General features: G+C 50.9%; 4 protein-coding genes across 4 annotated transcripts in view; 3 read left to right on the top strand and 1 right to left on the bottom strand.

Annotated features, from left to right (window-relative positions):
• Positions 1-1,322: 1,322 nt before the first annotated feature.
• Positions 1,323-2,285, top strand: GUITHDRAFT_73320 (hypothetical protein; the record flags this gene model as incomplete). Its single annotated transcript, XM_005830047.1, has 1 exon — positions 1,323-2,285. One exon carries the CDS (start codon positions 1,323-1,325, stop codon positions 2,283-2,285), a length of 963 nt encoding a protein of 320 aa, XP_005830104.1.
• A 3,221-nt stretch (positions 2,286-5,506) lies between these two features.
• Positions 5,507-6,879, top strand: GUITHDRAFT_110852 (hypothetical protein; the record flags this gene model as incomplete). The annotated part of the gene is made up of 2 exons (XM_005830046.1): positions 5,507-5,546; positions 5,600-6,879. 2 exons carry the CDS (start codon positions 5,507-5,509, stop codon positions 6,877-6,879), a joined length of 1,320 nt encoding a protein of 439 aa, XP_005830103.1.
• A 1,692-nt stretch (positions 6,880-8,571) lies between these two features.
• GUITHDRAFT_110851 (hypothetical protein) lies at positions 8,572-8,867 on the bottom strand (the record flags this gene model as incomplete). The annotated part of the gene is made up of 2 exons (XM_005830045.1): positions 8,572-8,668; positions 8,716-8,867. The coding sequence occupies 2 exons, from the start codon at positions 8,865-8,867 to the stop codon at positions 8,572-8,574; spliced, it is 249 nt and encodes an 82-aa protein (XP_005830102.1).
• Positions 8,868-10,262: 1,395 nt separating this feature from the next.
• GUITHDRAFT_110850 (hypothetical protein) overlaps positions 10,263-12,785 on the top strand; it is a gene marked incomplete at both ends in the record, with an annotated part of 2,806 nt that continues 283 nt past the window's right edge. The window contains 12 exons of the mRNA XM_005830044.1: positions 10,263-10,321; positions 10,706-10,807; positions 10,862-10,957; positions 11,008-11,077; positions 11,132-11,264; positions 11,312-11,410; positions 11,463-11,529; positions 11,633-11,784; positions 11,864-11,923; positions 12,017-12,120; positions 12,223-12,360; positions 12,412-12,595. Of these exons, the coding sequence (XP_005830101.1) occupies positions 10,263-10,321; positions 10,706-10,807; positions 10,862-10,957; positions 11,008-11,077; positions 11,132-11,264; positions 11,312-11,410; positions 11,463-11,529; positions 11,633-11,784; positions 11,864-11,923; positions 12,017-12,120; positions 12,223-12,360; positions 12,412-12,595 (1,264 nt within the window). The remainder of the gene's footprint in view (positions 10,322-10,705; positions 10,808-10,861; positions 10,958-11,007; positions 11,078-11,131; positions 11,265-11,311; positions 11,411-11,462; positions 11,530-11,632; positions 11,785-11,863; positions 11,924-12,016; positions 12,121-12,222; positions 12,361-12,411; positions 12,596-12,785) is intronic.

Raw genomic sequence — 12,785 nt, 5'->3', positions numbered from 1 at the left:
CTCAGACGGAACTGATGAAAGCGATAGAGGAGGAGCACTGCAAGGGCGAGGACGCGGAGGAAGCGTTTACGACGAGCAACTACAACATCAGGACGACAGCAAAGGAGGAGTGGCTCAACGTCTCAGACCCCGAGAGGAGGCGGAGGCTGTCGGACGGGATTCGAGTCATCCGAGGGATCGAGGATCTGAAACAGCTCAAGACGGCAATCAAGGCGAAGCTCCAGGATGCGGAGCTGATCGCGCTGCAGCTCTATACAGGTAGGAGATAGAGATGGAGAAGGAGCATCTTGTAAGAACGGGGCATAAGAGCCTGTGAGATGGCTGACAAGAGCCTTGCTATGACAGGACCGATGTACTTCAAGTACAACTCTGTTCTTCGAGCTCCCAAAGAGCTCCTCCGACACTTGAACAAGATCCCCAACAAATACACGACGACCATCCACTGCATCGTCAGCGGCATCGTCAAGCTGTCTCGTCACACGCCTCTGCCCGAGGGCCTACGAGTGTGGAGGGGGCTGAAGGGGATGAGGCTGCCGGAGAGCTTCCTCAACGAGGACGAGCTCGGGGTGTCCGGAGGAGTCGAGTACGGGCTGCTGAGCACGACTACAGACGTCAGGACGGCGATGCAGTACGCCGGGGAGGAGGGAGAGTCGACCTTGTTCGAGATCAGCTGCGGGGCGATCGACCGGGGGGCAAGCTTGACTTTTGTGTCTCAGTACCCAGGGGAGGGGGAGATCTTGTATCCGCCGCTATCGTACTTGGAAGTAGTGAAGAAGCCGCGGTACAGGGAGGTAGAGGGGAGGCGGGTGAAGGTGCTGGAGCTGAAGATCAACGCGAACACGATGAGCTTGACGATCGAGGACTTTGTGGGGAAGAGGAAGCAGCTGTACGTGGGGCTGATGGAGAACCTCGCGAGGGAGATAATTCGAGACGTAAAGGGGTGGGAGGGGAGGATTCAAAAGCGGCTGAGGACGGCATCACATGACTCGGCTTTGGATTATCATTACGGCCTTGTTCGATCGATCGAAGAGGAGTGTTGGGGCCTCGTCAAGAGGAGTAGAGAGAGGGAGGCTGAGTGGTACAACGAGGAGTCAAGTTACAAGGAGGCGATTGAGCTGTCGAATCGAGTCAAGGACATGGCAATGAACAAGATCAGACACTGGATCGAAGACACTGAGGGGGACTATCGATGTTGCGATATTGTACAAGAGAGCATGCAGAAGGTGTACTGGAAGACGATGGCGGGTCTGATGTACAAAATCAGCTCGCGGACATCAGCAGGCGATGAGGCCAGTCAAGAGCAGAGCAAGAGACTGTGCGAGATGTACGGCTTGCGGATCTTAACGTCAGACCAGCGCGGGGAGCCGCCGACAGTCACAGCGGTCATACGAGGACAAGGCGAGCTGATCGCACTTCTGAAAACGGCTGGATGCGACATGGACGAGCGTATGGAGGACGGGAGGACAGGGCTGCATGTAGCGGGGATGCTGGGGAGATCACAGAGCGTCAGGGAGCTGATAGTGGCGGGAGCAGAGGTAGGAGCGAAGGATGAAACAGGTAAGACCTTCGTGTATTGGGCGGCAGCATACGGGCATGTAGAGGTGCTGAAGACGGTTGAGAAACATTGCGGGAAAGAGACTCTGAAAAACATTGTGCTGGAGACAGACGATGTCGGAAGCACATGCGCGCGTGTCGCGAGTGCGGAAGGGCACGTGGAGGTAGTGCGATACCTCGCTGAGACATGCGGGGAGGATCTGCTGAGGGCGACAGACAATGTTGGCTCTACATGTGCGCATGCGGCGAGTGAGAGAGGGCACGTTGAGGTAGTGCGGTATCTCGCGGAGACATGCGGGGAAGAGCTGCTGAGGAAGACAAGTAATAACAGCAGGACATGTGTGCATGTAGCGTGTGTGGAAGGGCACGTTGAGGTAGTGCGGTATCTTGGGGAGACATGCGGGAAGGAGCTTCTGAGAGAGAAGGACAATAATGGCTGGACATGCGCGCTTCTAGCGAGTTCCGCAGGGCACGTGGAGGTGCTGTGTTATCTTGAGGAGACATGCGGGAAGGAGCTGCTGAGAGAAGCGAGAGGAGATGGCTGGACATGTGCGCTTGCGGCGAGTGCGGAAGGGCACGTGGAGGTAGTGCGATACCTCGCGGAGACATGCGGGGAGGAACTGCTAAGGGAGACAAGTAATAACAGCAGGTATCGGACCTGTACGCATGCGGCAAGACAAGGAGGTCACTCGGATGTGTTGGAGTACCTCTCAGGCCTGGGTATCGAGTAGTGGCAGGCGTTGTAAACTGCGAAATGGTCAGTTAGGCAAGTTGGGCAAGAACTCAGGTGGAGCAGTTGACCCTGAGGCAGCCCTGCCGCTGCACCCTCACCTGCTGGCATCTGCGGGGCCTCTTGCAAGAGCAATAGATTAAGGACGCTGGTGGAGCACACTTAGGGGAGATGTGGTTGTGTTAGTAGCAAGTATAAACTCGGCTACTGTGCCCTGTGTCTTGAGCACTGCAATGTCCGAGTTCATCCCTTCTCTTTACCTCGACTCCTTCTTTGGATAGAAAAGAATGTTCCTGATACGAAGGTACAGCTGTCCAGCGGGGTTCAGTCTGATCTATCAGAGCTCTGCGAAGGCACGCTCAAGCCTTCGCAGGAAGGAATCTTAGTGAGCAGGAGCGGGCAGCAAAAGAAGCCTGTTGGGCGACAGAGTGCAAAGCACGGGTGCTGGGTATCTCCTGTATTGGTACGATCGGATGAACCTCGAGGAGGAGCAGTCAGCAGATCTAAGAAGATGCACGAGGGATGCTCACTCGTGCAAGAGGCAAGCCTCACCACCCCTGGTGGTTCCCCTCGACTATAAGAGAATCGTCAACAACTGCTAAGGTGGTCGAATCGAAAGTACGTTTGTGTAGTCAACTAAACTTCATATGTTTACTCTTCACCTGTGTGTGTGATCCAGTGGAGGTGCCTTGAGCATTCGCTTTGTCGTCTGCAACCCGTAAAGCTTCGGGGTGATCCTGGACGGCCCTTCGGAGAGAGGAGGAGCCACAATATGACACAACTAGCACACGATCAAGTCATGAGACAAGGCACTGCATGTACATAGCGGCAGACTCTGATGGCTCAGAATCGTCCTCATCGAGATTGAAAGAACCTCAGAATACCAGGACGAGGCACCACCTAGCACTAGCGGCTCAGAGTCCGACAACCTTCCTATCTCTGGGCTGCAGGAGAGGAGGAGCCTCGGAGGGCGAAGCAAAACCTGTGAGCTGCGCTGATAAGATCAGCTGATCCTAAGATCAGCTGATTCTACGGTACGGATGACACTGTGAGGTCTGGCAATGAATCAGTGCAGCATCTTCCTGCGATCATCCGATGACGTGAGCAGTCCGGAGGCCGGCAGGATGAGGGCCGCCCGGGGGCCCCGGCCCGGCGCTGGTTACGGTTCTCAGTCTCGCTGTCTTTTGAAGACGCCGTATGGCCTGTGTGTGCGACTGACCGTATCGGACAGTCACCGGAGGACTCGACCGCCGGTACGGTCCGAGCGTCCGAGGCTGTCCGAGTCCTCGTAATGATTTTTAACTTAACCGTTTGAGGACATCCGTGAGTCCTAATGACCCACTGATCACGACGGTACCGTCCGTAGTATGATCGATGATCATCGGATGCACTAGGCTCCGGTCGAGCCGGGCCCGGGGGCAGCCCACCCCCCCCCCCCCCCCCCCCCCCCGGTACAGTGCGGCCGGGCCCCCCACCGTCACTGAGGGGCCCCGCCGGCGGCCTCCGTTGAACGTTGCGGCCTATTCTTCGTTTTTCTTTCAACTTTCAGGCTTTAAGTTTTGTCGCGACCGGATTTCTTTACTCAAAGTTAAGTTAAAAATCAGTACCGTACGAGGACAATGCCACTGCCGAGACGGTCGAGGACTGTCGGACGTGACTCGTCGGAACCTTCAAGTCAAGCCCTAGTTTTAAACTCTTCAGTCAAAGTTAAGTAAACAATCAGTACGAAACTGTCACATGGTGAGCGGTAGTGCAGGATGAGTTACTTTGCGGCGTATCATGGTACCGTACCTACTTGTTTACTCAAAGCCTGGTTGGTGCCGTGATTGCCGACGGTGGCCTACTCTACTACCGGGCTAGTTTTAGATCAGCCTAGTCACTAGCGAGGGCGCGGCCTGCCTCAGAATTCATCGGAAAACTCCGCAAGCGGCTGACAGCGCCAAACGCGGTCCGATCACGCGGGGCCCCCGCCAGGGCGCCGGCCGGACAGCAAACTGCGTCGATTGGCATTTCAAGTCCGACCAGCGGCTGCAATGCGATTGCTGACGGACAGATTGCACCATGACAAGGAGAACAAGTCGGTCAAATGGTCATCGACTCGAGAGGATTTCCGTGGCAGACCCCGTTGAGTGGGGTTGTCTCTCTAGGATCCGATCTGATCCGCTACGTGACTTGCTGACACCGGTGGACCTCCGAAAAAAATAATTGGCCTAGCCGAACGTAACGTGACAACATGCCGACACGCCAAATGTAAATAGTGTAGTAAAGAGCGTTGTCGGGCGTATCTCAAGGTTTTTGTTACTGAGAGCATCGAAACCGATAGACAGGTACCGGACCCGCCAAAAGATAACAAAACCGATTTAATAACAGTAATAAGACTTTTTTTTCGGAGGACCCAGGGGTGCGACTTCGGAAGTGCAAATCTGATCGCAGAGCCTCGGAGCATTTGTATACCAAATCGAGCTCACGCACCTGCTAGACTCTAGGGATAGCTGTGGGCAGCATTTCCTCTCAGGAAAACCTGATTACCAGAAAGCCTTCTGTCTTACAGTTGATGAAACAGGGGTGTAGCGGATCCGGGGGTGGTAATGGTAGTAGTAAACAGCCTCTTTTTTCAGGGCTACAGGAGGGGTGGGGTACTTGTATCCTCATTCACCACCTCATATTACCCCACTTGTCCCAGCAAATCACCCTCTTCTGCCCTTCTTCATTTTTTTTTGTTGCGTTAAGAGTAAAACTATGTTTTTAAATTTGGGCCAGGAGTGGGGTGGGGTACAAATATTTCACTACCGGAGGGTGGGTGATAATATTATTATATTGTCTATCTGCCTACCTCCCCCCCTGTATTGTAAAGATCCACTCCGCCCTGCAATTTCCTTACTCCTCCGACGCCGCAGCAGCAGTCGCGCTCCTCCAGGCAAGGCCATTCCCTTCGTCCGCCACCAACGTCCTCCCTTGTTCTCTCCTCCGTTCCTATGCCTGTCCACCTCGTCTTGTTCTTGTTGCGATGGCCTTTCTTCGATTTTGAGCTTGCAACACACATCACCACTGCTCCTCGCTTTACAAAAGCGCACTAGTACACTCTCTATAACTATGGGATTCATAATTGAAACATTCTCATATTTGTATTGCTCATTACCATCACGAGATGGAAACTCTGTGCCTGTTGTCCACGATGTGTTGAACGAACAATCGCAGGTTTACCTAAACAATCGAGCCAACATGACAAGAACCAAGAGCGGAGTAAAACGAACTATAGCAGGTCAATCATTCCCTCTGCTTGTTGCTGGTCTTCCTCTAAACTGCCAAAAACAGATCACGATGACTGGTGTCTGATGATGTCGGAGAGACTGTCTAAGCTCAACAGGAAGACGGCAAATCACCTCGCACAATCGCTGGATGCCATGACAAGCGTGTCGGTCACTGTCGCCGACCCTGGCGATTGGGCTCTACATTATCAATTGCACCCTTGCATGGAGGGCTTCCAAGTCGAGCTCTTGCCTCGACGCAAGCGATCCAAGTATATTACCAACTCCTGCTCAGAGTGCCGACTGAAGAAGCGGAAATGCAGCAACGTACGGCCATGTGCCATGTGTATCGTTGCCGGGACGAGCGCCAGATGTCAAGCGGAGTCTACTACTGCTCCGTGTTATACGACGATTTGTAGTGCGCAAGAAGCGTTGTTCCAGGAGACAAAGGATCAAGACATCGCCCTAGAGTCCCTCAGACATGCGTGCATACAAGTGGGAGTCAACATCGCATTGGTGCGACCACTCTGGGAGCTCGGATTGAACGCGTCGATTGTTTTCAGGGCTTTCAGGATATTGCCTCTGGATTTGAAGATGGCCATGGACGAAGCGATCGAAACCGCCAAGTCCACTGCCTTCACAAACCTGAGCATTTTAGGGGAAGAAGCGGCCAAGCTTCACAAGATGCAAGAGTATGGAAGGCTCTCCCATGACCTGCATCTCGACGACAATCAGAAGTGCTCCGACAGATCCTCCAGTGGTGCATCCGATTGGTTTGATCTATTTTCGTCGAACGCGCACTGGGGTCATGGTCGGTGGATTTCCATTGAGTTCGACAAGGCCAACCTGGCGCATTGCAGGCGACTCAAGTTAGGCGATGAGGTTGCAGAGATGCTGGGATATCATCACTCAGAGATGATATTCCGACATTCGAATCATGAGATGTTGTTGCAAGTCAGCGAGTACGAGATGCTCATCACGATGCTGGAGATGATCTTCCATTCCTTTGATCGGCAAGTCATATGGTATTGGAGGATCATGTTGCCTCATCTAGACAGCGGCGTCAGGAAGGCCGTCTACCTCAAGTGCACGCAGCACAAGGCTTTCGATGACCTCGGGATGCAGACCGGCTACACAATCACCTTCGAGCCGTCAACCCCACAGGCCTTCCAGAATTTCAAGAATCGTTACCTGCCGCACAACATGCGAACAAGCTTTAATGAGAAGAATCCAGATGAGATCATTACAAAGGAGGCCATCGTCTACATGAGAAAGTCACAAACTGAAGGGGCCGAGAAGCTCTCGTTCCTTTCTGAGACAGTCAAGAATTGGACTCGAGAGCATTAGCTCGTTATAATCCCGCAATGCAATTTTATTGACCTGCAAACATTCAAGAGCTGGTTTAGGCATCCCCTTAGTCTCCATCATTTTCGCTAGAAATCATGATGAGTATGAATAGCAAAATTGCAAAACTCACATTTTTAGTTGCTTGTTCAGCTCAGCTGATTATCACTCTATGATTATGATTGTAAGTGCTGAAATAGAAAAGTCTTCGTGATCCAAATCATGAATACATTGTTATGACCCACGGTGTTTCAACGCATGACGACCATAAGAACCCTTGTACTATCCTTGTAATAACGAAAAGGGTTTAGACCTTGAAAGAGTGTCGACGGGAAGACATGGATTGTTTCTCACAGGTATACACCAGGTTTCATGTAGATAGATATGTGTTTGATCTGTCAATGTCGGTCTATGCCCGAGTGTCAATCCGACCTTTCAAGATCGCTCAAGAGCAACAAGCATGGCGCTTCTTCAACAAGTTTATCCCCCACTGGTGCTGTAGCTAGGAGGCATGTGTAGATCTACCGCACGCCTTCTCTTTGCTTCCCTCTTCTCATGTCGGCGGTACAGCCCTTGTCGCTGCTCCAGGCCTCTATTGTTAGATGACATTTGATACGAACATTATTGCCCGCTTTAGATGGTAACTCGTTTATTTGCGAGGGTGAGAACATGTCATACAGACGAATTAGATACAAGAAGCATTCAATGCGTGTTGCTATGTCTCTCTGCGGCTATATATCACTATGATTGAATTCACTTTGCACTATGATACCAATATGGTTCGTTTTCAAGCTCTCCTCTTGATATCTCTTTCCAACTGTAAAGAGAGCCTGGAGTTTTCTTGTGTGTTTTTTTCTTGCAGGACGTCAACAATTATTTATCAATTCAGTGCACACACCGCAACATGGAACTCAACAGACTTTCGTGTGTATCGAATATCCAAAATTCATCTTTATTTCCGTCAGACTTGTCCATTGAACGGTAAATCGCTCCTCGAAAGGCCCTCTCTTTGAAGGTCTTTTGAATGTACTGATACCTTGAGTTAGCCATTTGCTTCTAAGACGTCGGATCAACTACCCACAAGAGCAGACAAGACACTCGCATAACGGATATCACACTGAGAATCGTCATCACCATCCTCGATATTGAATTTCTCAATCTCGGGCACATATGTCTCATCGTACTCATTCATTCAGTCTCAGCCAAACATTCGCCATGAGCTCTTCTTTACTTCAGTCCCGCTCGAGCCTTTCAAGCTCCAACTCTGTCAGTGCGGCCACGTGGCGAGTGACTTGCGAGTCTCTCAGCGCTCATCGTGACTCTGAAGGCCTCGCGAGCACCCGCTCACTCGTCAGGTCCGACGGGCGCCGCCATGCTCAGTCTAGCTTATTCCCTCGTCCTTCCACTCTCTCTGCACTCCTCCCTTCCCTTCTCTCTTCCCCGTTCTCCTCTACGTTCCCTTCCCTGGCACAATCTCGAAGGTCATGCCGCAGGCTGCATCCAAGTCCATGCACCTGCAGTTTCACCTTCCCCAGGAATGGCCTCTTGACGGCCTTGTCCCAGCCATCGTCATCGAATCTGAATGAAAGTAATCACAGATCGTTGATTGTCACTGCCATGTCCGTCATGACGCATGTTTCAACGAAGATGTTTTACTATGACAAATCAAAAATTTCTTGGAACTGCTCGCAATACTCAGGGATTTCCCCAGTTCGGAACCTTCCAAAAAGAATCGTAACCCCCCTTCATTCCTGAGTACATTCCAGGCCTCAAGTGCTCTAACTCGCTCATGCTGTGAAGGAGTCACCGTGTATTCAAATCATCACAAGCTCAACTTACGCATTCGGCCTCGAGTACATCCCTGACTTGGCAAAATCGTTGGAGCATGGTTGGGCGAGCGGGCTGTAGTCAACGATCCTCGAGCTACAAATACCGTTTCCCTTCGCGCCCATGGGCTGTTCGTAGGGACTAACATTCGTACCCATCAACATCTGATAAATTTTCCCGTCAGGGACAAGTGATTATGAGTGCAGTCTGCTCATCTAGTCTAACATAACACGTTTACACTTGATGGCGTGCAGAAGAAAGCACGAGGAAGTTATGGAATCAACTTGAGTGTTTCACACATTTGACACCACCACGGAATCCACTTCAAAACTTCAAAGCTCAATGATTTCATGTTTCTACACTTGTTCACAAACACCGAAAACACGTCTGATTTTGGCGATCTATTCTTATCCATGTGAGCCTGTGAAACTCCTAACTACCTTCGATCCAAAAGAAGAAGTCCACTATACTCATCCTACCATGGTTTGAGAAAACATACGCAAAATTGAACATATCAGTTTCATTCCTCCACATCTAGCTTCAATTGTTCTCGTCGTGGGTATAAACATAGTCCACAATTTCCCATCAAATGTTTTCACTCTGTTCACCTTTCCAGCAATGTCACAATCGGTTTATCATTGTTGACAATCTCAATGTGGGTGAACACATATAGACGCAAGAAGACAATGTTGATCACTCTGTACATACACCTTGACATTGCATGAACATAAATGCACAAGATCGCATTTATGTTCACAAGTGTCTTGTAAGCAGCTAAGGACTTGAACCAGCCAACTATCATTCTCTCATTTTCTTGCCTCCATTCTATCACAAGGTTATCATATGTTTGTAACCTGCCTCGATCCCTCCATTCCCCTCCTCTCCTCCACACTCCTCCTGAATCATTTCTCAGACCTGCAGCATGTCGGCGAGCGAAAGGACACAGTACCCCCACCCCTTCGGACCTTTGATATCCACCCTACCCTACCCTACATTTATAGCTTGACTACCCACCCAAACTACAGAGGCAACTAGCTCTGTCTTTGAGACACAGGGGTCTATTCCATGTCCGCCTCACCTTTGAAGGAGTTTTGCATTGGATCAAAAATGATTAGATATTATTAATGTGCTGTCTTTATCAATGGTTCTAAGAACTATCCGAGGCGGGTTTGAGTTTACCCCCACCCCCCGTTTCATATATAAAATGACCGGTGTTTCTCCTTGACATGGCAAGAGTACGATATCTGTCCCGCACGCTGCCTCTACCCTTCCCTTCAACATCGCGAATAGGGGTGGGGTTATATACCCCTACCTCCAAGGTAAGCTACGACTACCCCTGTACACCATGCTCTAATTCGAGTAATGACGAGTAACTGACTACCCCCTTTTATATTCTGTATTGATAGGGTAGGGTCATAAAAATAACTAAAAATGAACAAACCAGGGGTACTATAGATTGTGAAGTAGGGGTATATGAATTCTTGGTTCATGGGGTGGGGTACTCATGGTAGGTCAACAGGGGTGGTGGAGGGTCGGGGTCTAGAGCGCCGAAATAGAACATGAAGGGAGACTATGCCGCCCTGAAGGCTATGGATCAGCCCATGGCGTTCAACCGAGGGTAAGTCACAGCACATGCCCTCGCATTGATGCAGTGAAATCACGAACTGAGGGGAGAGGGGACGCCGTGCGTGTGAAAGAACGCGGGGAGGTGGTGAGATAGTCTTGTTTGAGGTGAGGAATCGCCCAGTAAGAACTGAGTGCGATCGCTCAAGTGCGGGCGACATTGCTTCGAGATGTAGAAGCAGGCCTGATGCTGGTTGAATGCATCCAACATGTGTTATGTACATGTGGATACATTTGACCTCCATATGTAGAGGGGTTGAGTATCGTAGTACAATTTAGGACAGAGCAACATGATAGGAGGATGGTCAGTGAAAGCGCATAGCCTTGCCATGAAGAGGAATTCCACTCTTTTGCATCGATATGACACTTTGGTTGGCAGCGAGGAGCTCCAGAAACTTGATGTTCGTCGCCAGAAGGTCAACGTCTGGGTTATCGGCCTGGCGCTCACTGGGATCCTGATAGCCGTCATCGAGAACGAATTGTACGCTCTTGTTGTTTGAATGACGTCTTGCTGGGTTTGATCGCAATCATTCAGGTTGTGGCACAATCGCAACATCCCCGTGATGTCCTTCCAACTGATCAAGTTGCTCAACTCTGGAGTTACTCTCATTTTGTTCTATTCCATCCTCCAGTGAGTGTGACAAGGGTGAAAGCATGTGGTCTTGATTTTCATGTCTTCAGGTATTATGCCGTGGAATTCGAACTTCTCGAGGTGTCTGGGAAGACTGTGATGGGAACCAGTTACCTGCAGGTAGTGGGAGTGGAGGGGCGAGACGCAGTGTTGTTTGATCGTGGCATGGACCAGGCTTTCATCCTGTCTGGACTGCTGAGACCTTTTCTTATCGAGACTGCGATCATTCTTATCCATCCGCTTCCCTTTGTGAACTACATCGTTCACATCTGGGGTTTGGACACCTACTGTGCCTACAGCAGTGATGGTGATGGACCAAGAGCTCGGGGGGCGGGTTTGTAACGCTCTCGACAGGGTTTGTCACTGTATTCATGATGCTCCGCTTGTATCACTACACGCCAAGGATCATTGCAGAGGCTTCAGGACTTCGCAATGAGAAGACGCGTCTCATTGGTGATGTTGGACCTTACAAGCAAGCTGATGCCTCTGACCTCGTGGTGAACAGGTCTGATGAACAATGTGGACATCTCCTACCACTTTATCGGCAAAGCGATGCTCCGTGACTCTCTGCTGTAAGTTCTTCTGCCTCCATCTCCTCTCTCTCCTTGCCCTGCTCCCTCTCCGATATAGTAGCTCCTTTTTTGGTTTCCCCAGGATGACTTTGACTTTCTTCAGCACTCTCCTCTTCCTCTTTATCGTCTCTGTGGTGACTCTCGCATATGCCACCATCGTCTTCGAGCGTCCCATTGGTCCTGACACGAACCTCGACCTGTTTGAAAACTCCGTCTGGCTTGTGATCATCACCATGACAACTGTGGGATACGGAGGTGGGTTCGAATGATATGCTTCCCTTTCACCTTCACAACATCATTGATTTCGTCTTCTCGGCTTACTGATTGTTTGCAGACATCTATCCCAAAACGCCCATGGGCCGATATGTCGCTATCTTTGCTGCTCTTCTTGCAGGTGGGCAACTTTTGGTTCCTCAAGTTTTCTTCGCCTCCCTTCTCATCTTATCCTGCCTCGTCCTCGGTCTTGTCCTCCTGACATCTGCTCTAGTCGTCTTGGTCGCGTTGGCTGTCGGCGCTGTCACCGACCGCCTCACCCTGTCACGTGATGAGTCTAAGGTGTTGGAATTCATTGAGAATATCCGGAGCAAGCAGGTGAAGCTTTTGGAAACTTCCTCCCTTGCTTCCTTTCCTCCTCCTCCTCCTCCTCCTCCTCCTCCTCCTCGCACTCTCTGTTGTTGATTTCCTTCCCCTCAGGAGCGCAAGTCAGCAGCGGCTCAGATGCTCCAGCATGCCTGGCGAGCTTACCAGTCGCAGCTGTCAAAGAAGCACCAGAAAGGAAACAAGCATGCGTACGAGAGCGGTGTGGGGGAGAACAACATCCTTTACGAGCCGGTAAGAAGAGCAGGGAGGAGAGGAGGAGGAGGAGTTGATGATGCCGCGCAGCTCTTCTACAAGGCAGCACTGCACTACTCTCAGATGCGAGCTGAGAGCGTCAACGGCATCAGCACTGACGTGGCTCTGACGGTGACGGAGAACGCGGTCGGGATCAAGCACATGCAGAACCAGATGGAGGAGCTGGAGAGGAAATTGACCGACATGCACAACATGATCAAGACCGCTGTGCTAGGTCCTCCTCTTCCTCCTCCTCCTCCTCCTCCGCCTCCACCGTTGAAAGGTTCTCTTGGGGTTCCTATGTTCGGAATTGGTGCATTTCATATGCCACGCACTATTGTGTTATCTGGAGGTGAAGCATGGAGAGCGGTCAGGAGCAATCTGCGGACAGCTGAGGGTGAAGCTGAGATGAGGGTGAAATAAAC

Source organism: Guillardia theta (assembly GCF_000315625.1).
Source record: "Guillardia theta CCMP2712 unplaced genomic scaffold GUITHscaffold_48, whole genome shotgun sequence".
Lineage (NCBI taxonomy): Eukaryota > Cryptophyceae > Pyrenomonadales > Geminigeraceae > Guillardia > Guillardia theta.
The sequence above is the reverse complement of the archived record's forward strand: the minus strand, read 5'-3'. Positions and strand labels throughout refer to the sequence as shown.